This window comes from Mesocricetus auratus, unplaced genomic scaffold (genome assembly GCF_017639785.1).
Source record: "Mesocricetus auratus isolate SY011 unplaced genomic scaffold, BCM_Maur_2.0 Super-Scaffold_100019, whole genome shotgun sequence".
NCBI lineage: Eukaryota > Metazoa > Chordata > Mammalia > Rodentia > Cricetidae > Mesocricetus > Mesocricetus auratus.
Window position 1 is genome coordinate 22,457,589 of NW_024429200.1, and position 14,656 is coordinate 22,472,244.

At 38.9% G+C, this 14,656-nt stretch overlaps 1 protein-coding gene across 1 annotated transcript in view; it reads right to left on the bottom strand.

Annotated features, from left to right (window-relative positions):
• The window catches only part of Cftr (CF transmembrane conductance regulator), a 137,552-nt gene that overhangs the window by 1,988 nt on the left and 120,908 nt on the right, over positions 1–14,656 (bottom strand). Inside the window, exons 24-26 of the mRNA XM_040728649.1 lie at positions 7,601–7,690; positions 1,712–1,884; positions 1,036–1,141 (exon numbers count right to left, since the gene is read on the bottom strand). Coding sequence (XP_040584583.1) covers positions 1,036–1,141; positions 1,712–1,884; positions 7,601–7,690 — 369 coding nt within the window. The remainder of the gene's footprint in view (positions 1–1,035; positions 1,142–1,711; positions 1,885–7,600; positions 7,691–14,656) is intronic.

Consider the following 14,656-nt stretch of genomic DNA (forward strand, 5'->3'; position numbering starts at 1 on the left):
ACCTAGGTCCAAAGCAAAATAAAAGTCCAGAGGAAACACAGGATTCAGAGTCATGTATACTTTACTTAATTTTTACATCTATGAATAACTGTGAAAGCAGCAACTGGAATTTCAAAAATTCATCTCCTTCAGAGAACTGTAGAGCAACTGAAAGAGGTTTGTAAACCTGCTTGATCCACAATCCATCTCTCATATACTCTTAAGATGAGTTGTGTACACTGTACCATAAACTTTGAACTTCTTCAAAACTGAGTCTGACACCTAACAACTCCAAATTGGCTAGGCATAACTGACTATCATGCCTGCAGTGCATGTTAGAGTTTTGCAAGCCTGAGGCCAGAGAATAGAGAGCTTTACCCAGTTCCTGAATGTGACCTCAGAAGAACAAGAGATGCATCTACTCTATAGTTGCTTGCTGCTGAGTAATGACAATAGGAGTAAAAATCTTTGGTAAGAAGAGCATTTACCTCCACAACATTCATTTGGGAAAGTGAAACTGTTATGTGATGCTTGGTCCTTCTTTGTGATTAAGCGGGAGGTAATTTGTGAAGACCACCCAAAGGAGCTGTGACAGTTGGCAAAGAAAATGAGAAGGTGACTGACAAAGGCACTAACCAGACTTCCAGAAGTGATGAGGACAATTAAATAGGCCTCTCTCCTATTGTACTGCAACCACTAACATTAAAGCCCACCCCATATTTTCCCCAGGGGAAGTTTAGTTTATTGAAAGAAACAGGTTATTTTTTCAATAGTACATTTTTGAGCTTGTTCCCTCAAATAAAGATCTGAAAGCACAGATACCTGTTCTGCAATGCCATTTAGTAATATGCTACCACTGGAGGGGTGCTAAACTTCAGCATCACGTCATAGCTCAAGTCAAAGAAAAAAGGCAAATGTGGTCACACTAAGGAGAGCTTGAAGATGTGTGACATATGTATGAAAGAAGGGGTATACAACTATAGTTTATAGTAATGGATATGTAAGATGGTTAAAATAAATTGGGAATAAGACATTGAAGAAGTGTAATAGACTCACCAAAAATCGTTGACAATCCAACATTGCTTCTATCCTATGTTCACAGAGGACTACTGTGCAACCACTGAAGGTGGTTTTTAGAATTCTTCGAATTACTTGGTATGTTCTAGCAAAGCAAGAGAATACCACATAGGTATAATTTGCCTTTACCTTTGACAATATGCATAGTATCCTTTAGATTTAGTTCTTTACTTAAAAATACTTTTAGCATTATGTTGATACAGAATTAGCCACAGTTATCTTTCCAACCAGGGGTACATTCTAAGTATTTAATACATGAGACAAATGATTATAAGAAAATTTCATGAAGAATGAAGCTAAATTTTATGTAGATTCGTCAGTTCTTTATTCTGCACTATTAATGTATTTGTAATAAAAATATAGAGAAGGATAAAGATACTGAAGGAAACCATAAGAATGTGAGCATCTAACTAAATATTTCATCATATGTTGATGAGGTTGAAGAGTTTGCACAAAATTCCAGACTCCAGTCAGGAGAGGAAACAGGTATGTTATGGAAGAAAATAAGTGCTTGTGCTCACGTTTGATAGTGACAATTATTTTGTTGCCTCTACTAGCAGGCATGGTGGCAGAATGGGAATTTGTATCAATGAAGTAAAATTCAATGACTCTACTCCTATTATACTGTTACATTAACAGGGTTTCCAGAACTCACATGGGATCCAGATGGGCACTGGGCTCATCAAGCAGTAAGATCCTTGCCTTACTGAGAACAGAGCGCGCCAAGCACATTAGCTGCTTGTGTCCATGGCTTAGCACATAACCTCCATCCACAAGGGTAAAGTTGAGCTGCCCAGGAAACTGCTCTATCACAGATTTGAGTCCAACCTGTAGAAAAGAAAGGAAAACACTGTGCTTAGAAGGGGCACTCAATATACCACAGGACTAACGTTACTCAAGAGGCTGACATTCTAAAAATACACATGAGTTTGCACAGATTAAGTATCACCCTCAACTTCAAACTCCCACTTAGCATCATTAAGCTAAAGTTTGTTTCCATGTTGGTAGCCCTAAGCTGATTGCAGGATTCCTTTCAGCCCCATGCTTCAACTCAGGAGTTAGTCAGTGTGCACCTGCTAAGTGCCAAGTTCCCCATCAGACAGTGACACACAATGGTACCTGCTCCTGAAGGCTCAGGATTGACAAAGATGTACATCAATAATACATGATTAGAATGTAATTTAATGTGTGCTTTAAAGACAATAGATACAGAACACGGTTATTCACTCCATCATGACATCCTACTGTGCATTGCATACGGCAAAGGGTTCAAGAGCAAGAAGAGTAGAAGACAAGACTAGACATGGAATGTTATCTTCCCTTCTATCTGTAATATGGTATGAGAAACATCACTAAAGAGCTAGCCAAGGAAGCTTTAAAAATTACATGACAGTCGAACAGTTATCTCCTTCACTTATAAAAACTGTGAGAAATTGACAACTTTCTCATGAAGTAATAGAGAAAATGTGGTACATCTACACAATGGAGTACTATTCAGCAGAAAAAAATAATGGAATCATGAGATTCGCAGGCAAATGGATGACACTAGAAGAAACCATCCTGAGTGAGGTAACCCAGTCACAAAAAGAGAAACATGGCATGTACTCTCTCATATATGGATTTTTAGACATAGATCTGGGGAGTGCCAGCCTACAATTCTATGGCCAGAGAGTCTGGGAAACAGAAACTACATTTAGTGGCTGGTTAAGTACTGAGCTGAACTCAAGAAAGCCAGTATCAGAGAGGGAGGACTGACGATCAAAGGGATTAAGACTGGGCTGGTTTAACCCCCAGAAACAGCTGACCAGACAAAGGTTAACTCTTGAATCCCAGGCATCAGCCTGGGAATCCAGCATGGGACTGATCAAGACCCCCTGAATCTGGGTGTCAGTGAGGAGGCCTAGGTAATCTATTGAGCCTTGGGCAGCAGATCAGTACCCATACCAAGTATACACACGGACTTTGGACTCCCATAGAACAATGTGAGGTGCACTCTCACCCTGAACTCTTGGGGAAGGGTCTAGGCCCTGCCCTATATGAAATGACAGACTATGGACACTCCCTGGAGGGCCTCACCCTCCCTGGGGGAATGAGGGGATAACGGGGGGGGGGATGGGGGGAGGGCACGGGAGGAGGGGAGGGAAAAGGAGAGGGACCTGGAACTGACTTGTGAAGCAACCTTGTTTCTTATCTAAATTTTAAAAAAAGAATAAAAAAATCATTATTTGATTAAAAAAATTTTAAAAAAATTAACACAGGGCAAAAAAAAAGTTAATAAAAATGGAACATGACTAAAGTTTAAAGTTTCTTAGGTGTCGGGGTTGAATATGAAGATTCATTCATTGTTAATGGCTTATATTTTTAAACTGCAATTTTAAAAAGGTTTATAAAGTAAAAGATAAAAAATCTGTCAAAAATAAAGCATAATTACAGATGTCTTATTGGTTGTTATGTATTCAAATACATATTCATTGTCTTCTAAGAACCACCAAATGTATAAGGACTAAATGTAGATATGATTGCCTCTTGCCCTTCTGGAATCTGGATTTAGTATGTGTAGGTAAGATATATACCCATATCACTCTAACATAAGCAGATTTAGATACTGCCTTCGGGAGATCTCATGATCTTGGAGATTAATTCACAATTGGCTCCCATCACAGTTAATGCCAGGCTCATATGTGTTCATTATGGATAGTTCAAGTAAGTGGCTACTTAGAAAAATGTCTATCTCCAGCCTAGAATTTCTCCTAGTTATTTCTGAAACATTTTTCTTTGTCAACTATGGCTTACTGAACCTTGTCTGGGCTTCTTCCATTTTTTAAGCATCATGCTACAAGTATCAATGAGTCAACCTTCACAGAAATATTTAAAAGATTTTCCTAAAATGCAGATCTGAGATTGAATCATTTCTCTCTTTTAAATTCTATGTAGCTCTTTTCCTGGATGAATAAAATGTAAGTGATCTCATGTGGACACAAAAGACATCTTGAACCACCCCTCCCCACCACACACACACACACACACACACACACACACACACACACACACCTGCTATATTCCCCAGGAGCATTAGTTTTTAATTCTTTAGCCATCTCAACAGGCTCAGGATTTATCCTACTGCTCAAGTCTGAATATCCCTGGAAATATCCTCAAGTATCCCTAGGACAGCCAGACAACCTGTATTGTAGAATTGTATGTTTCCCCTACATTTCTTGAAAGTAAATATCTGTTCTTCATTTAAGAACACTCTCAGCCTCAACACATTCATTCACCCATTCATTCATTCATTTAATATCCACTGTGATCCTCCAACACTGTAGTCAAACAAAGCAGTTTTCATGCATTAAAACTTAAGGATGAAAGTCTTAGCTCTGACATTATATACTGTACTCTATAAATCTTCCAGAATCTAACTCCCCATCAAATTATAAAGTTAAAAGTTCCCAAATATGGTTAAAGAAATCAGTACCCATTACCAAACTACTTAGTAGTATTTTGCAGGCTTTTTGTTTGTTTGTTTTGAATGCTATTTTTTAAGAAATTAAAAATGTAAATTGTGCTTTTTCTGTAAATCCACTAGTGGGCAGTTTAAAAATAGCTGTACTTAGCTCTTTTTGCTGACATTCTGCAAGCTTCCTAGGGCAAATTTCTCACTTAAAAAGTCACTGTTGAGAGTGCGAGTGCACCTCACATTGTTCTATGGGAGTCCAAAGTCCGTGTGTATACTTGGGATGGGTACTGATCTGCTGCCCAAGTTTGGGGAAGGGTCTAGGCCCTGCCCTATATGAAATGACAGACTATGGACACCCCCATGGAGGGCCTCACCCTCCCTGGGGGAATGAGGGGATAACGGGGGGGGGGGGAGGTTGGGGGGAGGGCACGGGAGGAGGGGAGGGAATAGGAGAGGGACCTGGAACTGACTTGTGAAGCAACCTCGTTTCTTATCTAAATTTAAACTGGAAAAAAAAAAGTCACTGTTGTTTCTACAACACTTCATTTGAATGTTTATGTATGAAGATGGCAACTTTTTAAAATAGTGAAACAATCAAAAGAAAAGAAACATAAAATCCCACTTCCTAACTGCAAGAGTTAAGATGCCCAGATTGCACAGGTAGCTCACTGAGCTGAAACAACAGAAGGCTCAAAGTCAGGGCTGATGATCTTTGTGACATTCACCAGCCATCCTAGCAAGGTCATTCATTCCTGAAAGGAAGATTATAATACCTATCGTGCATCAAACACAAGGACATTTTCATGACACATTTTACATGAACTAAAGGAATCCCTCATTTATTCAATCATTCAACCAATATGCATCAAACAACACCCATGGGTTCACTACTGCAGACAGGACAGATACCACTGAGAGGAGGATATGATGCCATAACCCTGGTGAAGAGTTATACAAGAAATACAGAGTGGTCACTAGATGAAATTTGATTCAGTGTAGGAAATTTTAAGGAACTGAAAGCATGGGATACACCTAGAAAAGTCTCCTTTCCCAAAGCTGTAGGGTCAGGATGGGTTTCAAAGAGATGTGCTGTGTAGCAAAAGGCTTGAATGATGAGGAGGAACAGGAGTGCGGGACTGGGAGGGTTTCCCAGGTACAGAAAGAAGCAGCAAGTACCACCCCCAGTTTCTACCATAGAACAGAGAGCCTTCTGTGCCTTAAAGAAACTTGAAATTAGCTGGGTGGTGGTGGCGCACGCCTTTAATCCCAGCACTCGGGAGGCAGAGGCAGGCGGATCTCTGTGAGTTCGAGGCTGGGCTGGACCGACAGCCTCAAAAACAATACAGAGAAACCCTGTCTTGTAAAAGCAAAAAAAAAAAAAAAAAGACAGTTGAAATTTACAGTAGGTGGATCATAGGACACAGGGGAGGTAGAGGCTGAGAGTAGAGTGGCAAAGATCAAATCACAAAGGTCCTTTAGCCAATGTACAACACGTACCATGCCCAACAGGCAATAGAGAGGCACAGGGAGATTGATGGGCAGCAGGCTTAGTAAGCTCTCCAGAGCTGCACAGGGGAGGGAGCTGCCCTGCACCAGTCCAGGAAGGCTAGACTTTTGTCCCAGTGTCTTAGCAAGCTGACACACCCCAACATGTCCGTTTGCATATATTGGATCATCAGCCATAAAGGATTAAAGCCCTGGAGTTGTGCCTTTTAACCCAAATCTCCTTTCTACTGCTGTAGGATAGGGCTTGGAGCTTGAGTCAACAAAAGACTTGTCACTCTTACTCAGACCATGGGATATTAAGGTTATCTCAGAAGCAAGATCTTTATGAAAATAAATTTAAAAGGAAGATCAGGGAAAAGATAAATCTAAATATGGACTGATGGACAAAATCTAGGCCATGTGACTATCTGTGTTACATTGGAATCCAAAGTCTTAACCATCTAACATTTTAGATGATTTTATGATCCTGGTTTCCTACAAATTTTATGGAGACTTGGCAGTACTTGTAGGTTTTATAAAGCCTAATATCTTCTTTCCCAAGTTCTCTCCAGCACACTGTATTCTTACAGTTCACACTGTAAAATCACATCCAGGATCTTATAGCGTGTCACTGGCAATTTAGTTAATGTTTTCTTTAAAAACCTTGCATTTGTTGGGTAATAAGGAAACCTTGATAATGAAAAATGGTTAATGTCAGCACACTTTATTAGGGGAAGGTTAGGGTTGGTTACTCAAGTGGCTAGCATTTAGCACTCTGAGGCTTCAAAGCTCCTGGCAAGATATACTCTGGAGGAAGGCAGGAAGGGAGAAACAGCAAGGGAACAACCATCACCAAAGCGCAGGGAATGGTGGTATGCTAGTATGACACGTCTAAAGCCCAAAGCCTCATGGATCTGGCTGAGTTGAGAATTTGAAATCTCTAGTGCTAAACTCACACTGAAATGAATTAAGGTTTTGGGAGTTGTTGAGATGGACTGTTATATTTTCATAAGAAAAGACAGGATTTTGGAAGAGAGTAAAGGAGGGAGTTCTAGGTCTCCATGTATAAATCCTTTAGAAACTCATGTTAAAGTATTAAAGACCAAGATAGTGCTAGTCAGAGATAAGTCATTAGGGAAGTGATTAGGTCATTGGGTCTGAGTCCCCCATGAGCCTTCAGAGTCTTCATTCACCACTAAACAAGGAGTGAGACACAGCAAGTACATCTCAGTACTGATAGGAAGTAGGGCCTCAGCAGACAACAAATAGTGTCTCCTGGCTCCAGACTTCCCGGTCTCCAAATGATGAGAGATAAACATATGTTGTCTATGAACAACTGAGTCTATGGAGCTTTTTTACAGCAGCATGAACAGACTACACAGTAAGGACTGCCTCCCCTGAGAAGAGGGGTGAGGCTAATTCCAAACATGAATGTGCCGGGTAAATTAGAGCACTGTGTTTACAAAGCATATACACATACATTCATGCATTCACACATGTACATACAGAAAGATGTGTAAAACTGCATATCATCTATGGCAACCACACGTGTGTGTGTGTGTGTGTGTGATGCCTCTTTAAATCCATTTCACTTAGCATCCTTACCTCATCTGCAACTTTCCATATTTCTTCATCTCTCCATTTTCCATGGGGATCCAGGTTTTGTCTGAATGTTCCAGAAAAGATAAATGCTTTCTATAATGACAAAAAAATTTGAAAGTATGAATAGCCCATTCATCTTTTTATATTTCTTTGTTCCAAAACATTTCAAGAAATGAAACAAAACAAACATGCATGTATTCACCATCTACTTTTCTTAAACTGTAATATTTTATATCACTTTATTTATGTTAGAAACAATCTTATTTTACATATCAATCCCAGTTCCCTCTCTCTCCCCTACTCCCATGTCCACCACAGACACCCCGACCCAACCCCGCCCCAATCCACTCCCCAGGGGGAACAGCGAATGTCACACGATTTCAGCCAGGGCCTAGGTCCTCCCCCATGTATCTAGGCTGAGAGAGTATCCCTCCATGGGGAATGGGCTCCAAAGTTCATTCATGCACTAGGGATAAATACTGTTTCCACTGCCAGAGGCCCCACAGACTGCCTAGTCCTCCTAGCTGACACCCATGTTCAGGGGGCCTGGTTCAGTCCTATGCTGCTTCCTCAGTTGTCAGACTGGGGTCTCTGAGCTTTCACTGCTCAAGTCAGCTGTTTCTGTGGGTTTCCCCAGCATGATCTTGACCCCTTTGCTCATCACTCCTCCCTCTCTACAACTGGATTCTAGGAGTTTGGCTCAGTGCTTGGCTGTGAATCTCTGCTTCTGCTTCAATCAGCTACTGGATGAAGGCTCTAGGATGGCATTTAACATGGTCATCAATCTCATCATAGGGGAAGGGCATTTAAGGTAGGCTCTCCATTATTGCTTAGATTCTTAGTTGGGGTCATCTTTGTGAATCTCTGAACATTTCCCTAGTGCCAGACAAACCTATAATGGCTTCTCTATTAAGTAATCTCTTTTCTTGCTCTCCTCTATTCTTCCCCTGACTCAATCTTCCTTTTATTTCACCTTTAAAGAAAAAATATATAACAGCATTTGAAACTCTTTTTGAAAATTTCTTTCCTGTTGAGGCCACTGCATATCATGGAGAATGGAGTATTTTATTCTACTTACATTCTTCATTATAAGCAAATGTAATGTATAAGTAGAAAAATTAAAATAACATGTGTATGATGTGAATTAAATTGCCAGGACAAAGCCCTAGTTCTTTACATGTATTTTACTTGGATTTCGCTGATGAACTAGTTTCCTAAGACACTGTAAAACCATGTTAACACATGGAAACTTATTCAAACACACATTCTCAGTTAGTTTATAAATTTGTGTAGCGCGTAGCATCTTGCTCACATGGACAGAGAAAAACAGAAGGAAGGACAACTTAGAGACTCCTAAGTGATCATAGAGCAACCATTTGTTCAAAGGCATGTGTGCTGGGGAGAAGAGGCAGATGCTCCAGGTGTGGAAACAGCAGTGCATGGCCATCACTGAGATGTTCCATTTGCAGAAGCACTGCCACTTAGGTAGCCATGTGATTAAAAGAAAACCACTCTCTTAACAAGGAATCAGGCAAAAGTAAGATTTCAAAGATAATATTTAGTTCTCTCTGTGTACACAGAACACTGGCAAAATAATTTTGGTGTTAATGTCTAAGGTAACTTTTTTGTGGCCTTTTCTTCTCTGACTTGCCTCTCTGTAACAGCTGAAGCACACAATACAAATGTTCGCATTGGCCAAGCAGAATAGTGCCATTATTCTAGAAGACAGAAAGGAGTGGGCAAGTTGTTTTATCCTGCAAGGGAAATGCCTACAAAGATGCTGTGGTAGTTTGGTTCTGGTGGGGCAGGGATGCCTACAAGCAGGAAACTAATGTCTTTCATTTCCATGCCTTGTAAACCAGAGCAATTGCGTCCTACTTCCATTCTTTCTGGTTCTCATTTTTTCAGTGTAAGACGTGAAAGGCATTATGATTTATCTCACTCCTCAATCTACCTAAATGAAATAAGCCATTGTTCATTTATTTTATTCCCAAACTATATGTCAAATCAACCTATTTCTCAATTTCTGTTCCCATGAAGTAGTCCACACCATCACTAGCTCTCTCTGTGTCACTGAAAGAGCATCCTAATTGGTTTCTTTCTTTATACTCTTGCTTCTCTTAAAATGCATTCAAGTAATTCATGATAAATGGAAATGAGACATTTCATTAATGTTTTAGAAAACTTTCAATGACTTCCCATTTCCCTTAGGGCACAAAACCAGTTTGATGACCATAAAATCTGTTTGATGGTCGCAAAATCTTATGGCCCCTTTCCACTCCATTCTAGTCTAACTACACAGACTTTCTTAACTTCTTCACATAATTTATTCTTCTCAACTGGAAATATCCATGATCTTCACAAGGCAAGCTCTATCTTTCATTTTTCAAATTAAATTGCATTTTCTAGGGGCACTATTTTTTATCATTAAACCAAACAGGCTCTCCCAATTATTTCTTGTACTTTCATTCCTTAAATAATACTAAGTCTAGGTGCTGGTGATGTTGCTCAGTTGGTAAAAATGCTTACTTAATTTGTAAGAGGCACTGGATCTGATTCCACAAGCACATCAGCTGGGCACAGTGGCATGTGCCCATAAGCCCAACACTCAGGAGGCAGAAAACAGAGAATAAAGGTTTCAAGGTTGCCCTTTGCTACACAGAAAGCCAAAGGCCAACGTGGGTCACATGTCTCAAAGAAAACAACTAAGATTAAGTGCACATCTGTGAATATTTGGTTTATAATGCTCATATCTCCTTGGAGACCATGCCTTTACTTTCTACTGTAGACACAAGCTTTGTATAAGTTCAAAAAATGCTGCCAGAATGAGTGTGCTGATATGGAGAAAAGTTCAAAATAATCACATTAGAGTAAATATTATTTTTTCTCAAATGTGAATGTTAATTTCGATAAGCTACTCTCTGGGTAACAAAGGTGTGTGTGTGTGTGTGTGTGTGTGTGTGTGTTGTGTGTGTGGTATGTGTGTGAGAGGGAGAGATGGAGAGAGTTTGTGTGTGTATGTGTGTGTGTGTGTGTAAGACAGAGAAAGATCTACTAAATGTGACCCAACCTACAAGTATCACAATTGCTTAAAGTGTAACACTAACAACATTGACTTTGTGAAGAGTCCTCATAGCTGCTTCAGAAATAGAATGCCTAATTTTTAATTATTAGTCTATAGTCTATATTAGTTTATTAAATTTATGACATTTTAACTAATTTATTTTAAACAGATACAAATTCATAATTATGAAGGAAAGAAGCTGTCTTTTAGGAATCTAAAAGCTTTAGGTGTGGTGGATTTACTACAACTCAGAATCTTGCAGACCTTTTGTTCGTAATTTTTTGTCTAGCAAACTACACATCCAATTTTAAAGACGAAATGACTGAACAAACTGGTTCAGTTAGAATTCAATCGTACGCAATCAATCAGACATTCCATTCCTGTAATTCAAAGAGAACCTGGCAGTTGCTTGCTTTTACAGTGCCAGCAGATGTCTTGCTTGTGTTTCCTAAACTGTTTGAACAGCCCACAAACCCCTCGGTAGAACTGAAAGGTCCCTGGAGGTCAACCTAAGCTCTTTCTCTCTGTTTTACAAATTCAACAGTCGCAGCCTGGGAAGTGGCACAGGTTGGCCAACAAGCACTCTCAGATCCGTGCACCAAAGAAATGCACCTGAAACTTCCAATCACAAGGATCCCCTACAGGTCTTGTAAGAAACTACTCACTAATAAGAAAGTTAGGGCAAGCAAATATTTGATATTTATTTAATGTCATGTATAGTATAAAGAGCAATTCTTGAGACTCTAGGCAGAATAAAGAGATCACATTGTTCACCCCATGACTAATCTCTTCCCTGAAACTGACTCCTCCATTCCTCAAGTCTAGCAGCTGAGCCTACATGGACTTCCTATGGCTGCTCTATCACTACAACGGGCACTAAGCTGTAGCACTAGAAAACAAAAAAGCAATTCAGCTTATGTGGTGAATGAATTTAAAATAAAGTAAATAAATGGGAGAAGTGACTGTCCTTGTATACATATATGTGTATGTCTATATCACTTGAGATGTGGCCCAAATGCTTGGAGATAATAATGTGGTTGAAGTCTCTAATCATTTCTGCTGCAGTTTCCAGACAGTAAAAACACATTTAGGATGAACCATCACAATTCTCAGGTGCATCAGAATGTTTAAAATTGATCATTGTTTTGCTCTAAAGAACATGCATCAATTAGAAAATTTTGAAGAATATATTTGTATTCAGAACCACTGATAGTTTGTAACAAATACAGACTGTTATACCGTCAATGTGTATGCCATTTATTTAAATATAAAACACCGTATGTAAGATAGTAGAAATACAGTTTCCTGGAAATCCATTCAGTGAGTCATAACTTTTTTTTATACTACAAAGTTTTAAAGATAGATAAAAAATGTTCTTTCTAATCATAACATGTAATCAAAAGTTTTGAATTTTAGGCTCAGAAATAGCTAACCTCTGTTGTATTTATTTGAAAATGGGGCATGTCAGTTACTTTCATGCCTTCTCTTGAATTTTGCATTGTGTCCAACTGTTTACATCAGTAAGTTCTAATTAATCACATCACAGTGTGATCATCTGACAGTCCATCATGTGTGTACCAATGCTCCACCATACCTTCTCCAGGATACCTTCCTAACCCCAGGAGAATCAGCCCTTAGATGCTAGACCATGTGATGACTTCTCCAAATTCTCCCTACTCTGTGATGGCTCTGACACTTCTCCCTTTCCCTTCGTATTGACAACTTTCATTGTGAAATTATCCATACTCATTTATTCACAATTATAGAACATACCCCCAATGCAATATACAGACAAAGGAGACATGGTTTTTTTTCTCATAGAATTATAAATGATAATAACTATCACACAGAGAATAATACTCAAGCAGTATGGAAATGAAGAATCTGAAAACTTTTCACTGAATTTCTACAAAAGTACAAGGAATTGTTATTATTATGCCCATTTTACAAATAAGGAGAGCAAGACACAGAAATAAAACAAATGACTTAAGACTATACAGAGAGCCCAAATGCTGACAGAGCCACAGATCAGAGAAGACAGCAACATTTAGTGATTCAGGATAGAACAATGTATTTTGAATTCCTCACATGCACGGTGTTACTTTACATGTCTTATAACTGAGGGATAAATTCAGAAGAAAATTATATTATTTAGTATTTCTATCAGTCTTTTATATTTATGCTTCCATTTTTATCACTGTGTTTAAATCTTGCATTTTAACTAGAATATCTACAATTAGTTTATAAATTAAAGACATATGCAGATAATTTGAAAATAAGATATATCAGAAGTGCAAGGAGAAACTCATAAACAAGGTTTAATAACACATTTGGGTGTGCCCAGTGAAAGCAGAACATTTGTTTTGGAGGAAAACAAACCTTCAATTAGTAAAGTGTGACCTGTAAACAGTTACATGTTTGCTACAAAAAAAAGAGTTATCAAGGCAAGACATTGAGAACAAAGGACAGAAAGGAGGAGCATTGATCTCCTGGGAGCAGTGATGGCAGCTTTGGGGCCTAAACATCTATCACAGTCTACACACTAGTCCCAACCTTGACAGAGAGCTATGTTCGATTACTGACTTTCAGTTTCTCACTTTGGACTCAGTCTTTTCTTTAATCTCTGTCTTATGACAATGAGCATCATTTTTAATTTATCATCAGAAGTTTACAGGTTGGCCTGGAACTTCTCTGTGGCATAATAAGGAAAAGTAGCATCTCTACATTTGCTAAAAAGTCTGTAATATAATTACAAGCACGGGGTTTAATGATTTTATATGGTAAACTTTAAGATTCCATCTATTGCCCCAGCAATTTCAGATTATATCCACACATGTATGTAATGTCTCCCAAACTCCAAGTCTGTGTGGTGAGAATGAAGGGAGGATGTTGGGTATTTTCAAATCATTAAGAAATGGAGCCAGTGAGACAGCTCAGTGGATAAAAGCATTTGCCACACAAGCCTCATGACATTAATCCAATCTCCAAATTCCACAATGGAAGAAGAGAACAGATTCCTGAAAGCTGTGCTCTGACCTCTCCAAGTGTGTCATATCATGCACACACCCATAATTCTCCCTTCCTCTCATACACACACCAGGTACAATGAAAACAAAAAATAAAAGCTCGAGTCATTTACTCAGAAGAGCTTCTAGTCTTCTAAATTTATAACTGAAGCTTTAAATTAATTGTTTTTCATGGATTTATCTGTTTGACAAGGTCCACAGTTAGTAACCATTTTCATCATGCTGCTCTAATTGTCTAAGCCAGTGAGATGCCAACTACCATCTTCATCGTCTTCTCTTCTGACTGGAAACTCACAGCCAAAATAGAACAAATGAAAGAGACTCTACTTTGGAATGTACATAATAGTCTGTATTCTGAGATTACTTTCAAGATGCTAAACTATGAAAACAAAACAAATAAAAACAAAACACCTGCCAGGAACTGCTCAAACCAATGGCATCTTGTGACTCCGCAGCTAATGTTTCAGGATCCTCTGTATGAGAGAGGGGATGTTTTTCAAGATACCTGTTTCATGTGTCTGCAAAACAGTGGCCAATGAACCTGGAGTATTACACTAGTTCAAAGTGAGAGTGATCTTCAGACGTTTGCCCTTGTAAGTAGAGACATAGGAGAAAGGAAAAGATGAAAAAGCATCGGCTCTCTCTTTATTCTTTGCTTCTTTCTGAATATTAAACTCCAGGAAAGGAAAAACATGTTGTAATTCCTACTTTCCAAAAAGAGTCAGAAAAAGTAAAGCGGCCCTTAACTTAGCCATCAAGTATAGGAGGACTTTGTCCTCTTTCTCTTACTTAGGTATTTGCATGATGTTCAAAAATTGTCATTGATACGATGTTAACCTCACTGGCAAATATTCTTGAGACACTGAGCATAGCAGCTAATATGGCCCTCATCAGCATTTCTGAAGGAGCTTCTGAACACATTTATTCCATTTTTTAAGATGTAAATGTGATACCATCAAAGAGCAGAAA